Source organism: Nyctibius grandis, chromosome 4 (genome assembly GCF_013368605.1).
Source record: "Nyctibius grandis isolate bNycGra1 chromosome 4, bNycGra1.pri, whole genome shotgun sequence".
In the NCBI taxonomy this organism is placed as follows: Eukaryota; Metazoa; Chordata; class Aves; order Nyctibiiformes; family Nyctibiidae; genus Nyctibius; species Nyctibius grandis.
Window position 1 is genome coordinate 13,484,642 of NC_090661.1, and position 6,000 is coordinate 13,490,641.

General features: G+C 52.5%; 1 protein-coding gene across 4 annotated transcripts in view; it reads right to left on the reverse strand.

Moving 5' to 3' along the window:
- The window catches only part of TUB (TUB bipartite transcription factor), a 75,292-nt gene extending 71,630 nt beyond the window's left edge, over nt 1-3,662 (reverse strand). For all 4 annotated transcript variants that reach the window (XM_068398656.1, XM_068398655.1, XM_068398654.1 and 1 more), the window contains exon 1: nt 3,230-3,662. In XM_068398656.1, the coding sequence (XP_068254757.1) occupies nt 3,230-3,267 (38 nt within the window). In that variant the 5' untranslated portion in view covers nt 3,268-3,662. The remainder of the gene's footprint in view (nt 1-3,229) is intronic.
- Between the last annotated feature and the right edge of the window lie 2,338 nt (nt 3,663-6,000).

The following is a 6,000-nucleotide window of genomic DNA, read 5'->3' on the forward strand; positions in this document are numbered from 1 at the left end:
TTGCTTCATTATAATAAAGGACAGAAACATTGTTAAAAATAGGTCCAATTTAAAGAATTCCTAGCTCCTTGTAGCTGGTGTGTAGTTTCATATAAGTGCTTAATCGTATGCTTGAATTTCTATCTATGAAACAGTTTCATGAAAATAAATGCAATATATTTACTTTTAAAAAATAATTTCTCAATTGTATTTCATAACATTAGCGAACTCAAATCCCCTCATCGTACTACTATTAGTGTTTCAAAAGCAGAATACGTAAGAGAAGAAGAAAAGACATTAAGGGCAAAATGCCAAAATTGCAAACCCACAAATAATATGAATCTTTTATCCACCTCAGCATGAAAAAGCTAGCACTGACACTGAAAGAATTGACTACTATTTTTTGTTTAACTCACCCAAAATGTTCTCAGCATCTTAAAAGGGGAAGTATAATCTGTTTTGTGAGTTTTGGACATGCAGGTGGATTGCTTAACCGATTCCCTCTGGCTCCTTTCACTCGTAAGGAAAAATATGACGTTTTACTAAAGAAGAAACCACTTCTCTGCTTCAATTAATTCAGGTATATAGCTGCACGTACGTTCAATTGCTAGAAGGAACAATGTAGGTTTAGCAGTCATGCTACGATTTTAAAGTCCGTGCCAAAGTTGAAACAGCTTTGCCAAGCTCAGAGTAGGGCTTGCAGCATTTTCTACCACACTGCACATCAATCAGTGAGGCTCAGGCTATGTCACATACGTCTTCACAGACTTCAGCATGCCAAACAGCCTGTGCTCTGTCCCCCAGATCAGCAGCGGTAACATTGTTGGCTGTCACATGCCACCCTGGCCATAAAGAAGGCAGGCAACAGGCCTCCAAGCTTTGAGAGTCAGCAACCATTGAACTCGCTACAGTAAACAAGAATCTGAAGCATCAGAGCAGATAAGCGTGGGGCATTTTGTTCCTGGAGAGAAGATGAACTGCTCCAAGGGGTGCACATCAGGCCTCTCCCTCTCCTTCTGTATTTCACTCGGATGAAATGGTACTTTGACCTAATTTACAGTGTTTTCATGTGTAATCTCAGTCACATATGCATTCAGAAACTATTGTTTCCTGGGTAAGTACATTTAGGGGATCCTGGAGGATGCTTTAAATGAGCAAGTTCAATAAGATTTACAATGATGTACCTCTAACTTAGGAATTAGCTCTGAAGACTGAAAAATAAGTCAACTTCTTGAGAGAACTCTATGTTAGAAGCCTAAACAAAGACACTTCAGAGCAGGAGTCCTCAGCACTTTCAGGCCATAAACATGTGGTTATCATTCAAGAATAATATTGTATTATTATTACATCAGAAAAGACAGAGTATCATCAGATCTGTGTTTCTCTGAAGTTCTACTGCTTTGTCTCTCTTTGCTTCTCTGAACTGCACTGAGCAGAAATAGAAGAGAGGTTTTATTTCCTTCTTCAAGGCCACTGCTACAAAACCCCTCAGCAAACTTTTGGCATTGGCTTCTGCAGAGCCTTGTGTGCAGTGGAGAACAGAGAAACAGTCCTCTGCTGCTGGGAAGAGCCACGAACAGCTGTTCTGCTGGTATTTTTGCCTTCATTACAAAGCTTCAAATTGCATCAGAATGCATCCGCTAGTCATTTTTGAAGCCTTATTGCCAACTCCTTACATCTTTTTCAAAACATATGGTCTGAAAGAGCTACTGGAGAGAGAGTGGTGATATTTTCAGGTTCATTGTAATCCGTTTTCTTTCTTTCTGATTCTTCAATTGATTAGAACTATCACATGCACAGATTAAAACAGCAGACTTCCACTTGTGCATCCATCATTTTATTTTTTTTCTCTGTATTAAGGAGTGATTTATTTGTGTTTATGTTGCACTCATTGCGGCATACGGTTGCTATAAATATTGTCATTTAGAATGGGGCAAACTACAACTGACCTGCTTCAACGGCTGTCTGTTTCAAAATGCACTCTGTAAATATTTTTAGTTTCATGATTCTCTACAAAAAAAAGTTTACGTTACTGTATCTACCTTGTTTTATTTACGATCAAATGAATGAAACAAACATGCTTTGCTGTCTTATCCAGAAGACCTTTTGTGAATACGGTGCTTTCTTTCTGCAATAATTCAGTTTGAAAAGAGACTTTAATGAAAACTAACAAACCCCGTAACGTTAACAGCACTCCGAACAGCAGATTCGGAAACGGCTATATTATTGTTCCACAGCCCAGCCCAGCCCATCCCGCCCGGAGCTGAACCTCCTTCGCCTCGCCCTCTCCTCTACCAGCAACTCAGAAACAAACTACTCCATCCCACCAGCTAAGGCTCCCCGCTCCCGAACCGGGCGCTCGGGGCAGGCACGGGAAGGGCACCGCCGAGCCCGCCCCGGCACTGCAAGGCGAAGGAGGGCAGCGCGGCCCCACGCGCAGGGCCAGCGGGGGCTCCGCACACCCCGGGCCGGGGCCGGCAGCGCTGAGCCCCGCCGCTGCCCGCCGCCCCGCTGACGCACGGGGCTCCCGGGCAGCGGCCACCGCGCGGCGGCTCCCGTAGCTTATGGCAACGGCGGAGCCAATGGCAGCCGTCCGCCGGGCGCTGCCATGGCGATCCCGCTCCTCGCCATGGCGGCACCACCGGCCGCGGCCGCTCCGCGAGGAAGCGGCGGCCGCGCCCGCGCGCTGCCCGGCCCGCCACCCCCCGCCCCGCTCTCGCCGGCACCGGCGGAAGGGGCAGCGGGCGCCCGCCAGCGCCCGGCGGGGCTGGGGTACCCGCGGCCAAGGGACGGCGGCCGCCACCGACGGCGCAGCGCTGCGCCTGCTCCCGCCCGGCCCGCCGGAGGGGCCCTGGGGCGGAGGCAGGCAGGAAAGCTCTCCCGCTGCGGAGCGAGCGCGGCTCCTCCACCGGCGCTCCCGTCCGCCGTGGGCCTGACAGCTCTTCCCGAGACCAGTCCCTGAACTTCGCGGAGCGGGACCGGCCCGAAGCTGGGAGGCGGGACCGAGGTCCCCCTCCAAGAGTGGCCGCCAGCCAGCGGGCATGGGGCTGGCCCGCGACCCGCTCCCCCAGGCGGGACCCGTCGCCTCCCCGCCGCGCCCCGGGCAGGGTCCGGCATTCCGCGTTCCGGCGGCGACCCCCCAAGCCCGCCGAGGGGCAGCGGCTCCAGCCCAGGAACAGCCCCGGTCCCTCCGGCCGCGCCCCGCGCCCGCACCGCTCTACCCGCCGCGCCACGGCGGGGTCCCCCCTACCTGTAAGGGATCCAGTCCGCCTGGTGCCTTGAAGTCATCTCTCCCCGGCGACGCTGCCCGAAGCCGAGGAGGGGGACGCGGCCGCTGCTGCCCGAGTCGGAACCCGCCACGGCGCGGGCAGCATCCTCCGTCCGGGGCGGGGGCGGACGGCGCGCCGGTTATCCCGGCAGCGGCCGCAGAAACATCCCCCCGGGGAGGGCTCCCAGCGGCGGGCCAGGCTGCATGGGGAGGGGGGCGGCGGGGGGCAGCGGGAGGCGGCTCCCAGCCCTTCCTCCCTGCCCGGAGCGGCGGCTGAGCCGGACACCGGGGCGGGGGAGGGGGGCGCGGGAGGGGGCGGAGGAAAGGCCAGCGGCGGGCAGGGAAAGGCAGGGCAGCAGCGCCGCGTCCCCGCTGCCGCTACCCGCCCGCCCCTCCGTTGCCGCCGCCGCGCTGAGGCATCGCCCGGGCGAGGCGAGGCGAGCCGAGCCGCCTTCCGCGCCGGGCCCGCCCCTGCCCCGTCAGCCGCGCCGCCACTGACTCACGGCCGGCGCCCGCCCCGCCACTGGGCATGTGCGGGCCGGTGGGGGCCAGGTTCGGCTCGGCTCGGCTCGGCTCGGCTCGGCTCGGCTGGGCTGGGCTCGGCTCGGCGTGTCTGGCGCCGCCCCCGCGGCGGGTAGCGGCCGGGCAGCCCTCACAGCCAGCTGCGGCGCGGGAGAGGTGCGAGGCGAGCTTAGCCCGCGCTTGGACTCCTCTCAGCCCAGAGCCACCGGCAAAATCTGTACATTTCAGCAGCTCGACCTGAAATGGCGGAGGAGCCACGGCCTGGGGTCTGTTAGTAAAAGCTGGCACCTCGCGGTGACACAGCCCCGGTGGGCCATGGTGGCCACAGCCCACGTCTGCTGGCCCTGGCATGGCCGCGAATGCCAGCAGCTCTCCTGGGGAAAGTACGGCGGAAGGCTAAGGCTGGCTGGGAGCAGAGCGTGGTTACGGCTCCCTGAGGAGCCTGGCTTTTGGTACACAGGTGTGTTACAGGCCACCACCACTCATCCCAGCAAGGCCAGCTCTGCTTCAGCTCTGCAGTCACAGAAGAAGTAAACCCATTTAACTCTTGACTATGTAAATCTCTCCTCCTCCCCTTTGTGTCAGACTATACGCTTACAGAAACTGTTCCTGACTTCATGGAAAAAACGTTATCTGACGGAAGAAGGAATTTGTGAAAGACGGGGATTAATGAAACCTATAATCCCTATTTGCTTTGAGTAATGGCAGTCTGGCCCCTAATATCTCAGAAATTCTGTCATAGGTAACAGCTGTACTGTGTGTGGAGGAGAGATTTAAAGAAAAGACTGATAGGAGTTAGCTGAAGTCACATTTTCGCACAGAACAGGCATTGTGGAATAAACCATCAAAGAGTTAAGTGTGGCACCCACTGTACCCTGGAAATGCTAAGATGGAGAGAGGTACCAAAGTGACAAAGATGTGAAGCTCTGACCTTGCTAAGCCATCCCCAAATTGCAACGTTGGTCTTCTGCTTGATGGTGGGAACTCAGTGGAAGAAGGGTAGAGTACGGGTTATCCCATTGCAAGGTGCTGGAGAATTAGAAGGAAAGATGAATGATTAAGGCTGTGGAAAGGTGCACATCTGAGCAGAGAGTGAAAAAAAAGTTTGCCTAAGAAAATAGAGACAGGGAGTTTAAAAGTGTCTAGAAATAGTAGAGCCGAACAGTAGAAAAAGCACTTTCATTCTCCTGAGGCAGTATTATAATTTAGCAAATTATAAAAAGATTTTAAATCTAAAAATTATAAAAATTATAAAAAGATTTTAAATTTTAAAGAGCTGGGTCTCTTTAGCTTAGAGAAGAGGAGCCGGAGGGGTGACCTCATTAATGTTTATAAATATGTAAAAGGCAAGTGTCATGAGGATGGAGCCAGGCTCTTCTCAGTGACATCCCTTGACAGGACAAGGGGCAATGGATGCAAGCTGGAACACAGGAGGTTCCACATAAATATGAGGAAAATATGAGGAAAATATGAGGAAAAACTTCTTTACGGTGAGGGTGACCAAACACTGGAACAGGCTGCCCAGAGAGGTTGTGGAGTCTCCTTCTCTGGAGACATTCAAAACCCGCCTGGACGCGTTCCTGTGTGATAGGGTCTAGGTAATCCTGCTCCGGCAGGGAGATTGGACTAGATGATCTTTCGAGGTCCCTTCCAATCCCTAACATTCTGTGATTCTGTGATTCTGTGAAATTAAAAACAGATTGAAGGAGATACTTTTTCATACAACGTAACTATATGGTAGAGTTCACTACCAAAGAACATGTCTGGGGCCAGGAAGCCAGCAAGAATCAACAGAAGATGGCATGCTGAACAGATAACAGAAATGTTACTATACTGTTCACTGTCATGAATTTTTGAGAGGCTACTTTGTTTTAAAGCCAGAAATGGAAATCTAAACATCTTCCAGAAGTTGATATGAGATCTGCCTTCAAGGAAGAATTATCTCACATCCATGTGGATAAGATAATTTGCTGTTTTCTTGTCCAGCATCAGGCACTGGACTTAACAAACCTCAGTTCCAGTCAGGCACAATCTGGAACTGTGAAGCCACGGGCTTCACCACCACCTGGCAGTGTTATTAGCGTGAGGAGGCAGCTGCAGGAAAGAGATCCCATCTCCCAGTACTAAGCCGCATGCTTTTTCAGCGTGCCCATTTACTGAGGTGTCTGTAGAAAAGAAGAAAGGAAAGATGAAAACTAGAAGAGTTTCATGTCTTCAGACTCAAAAGCTCT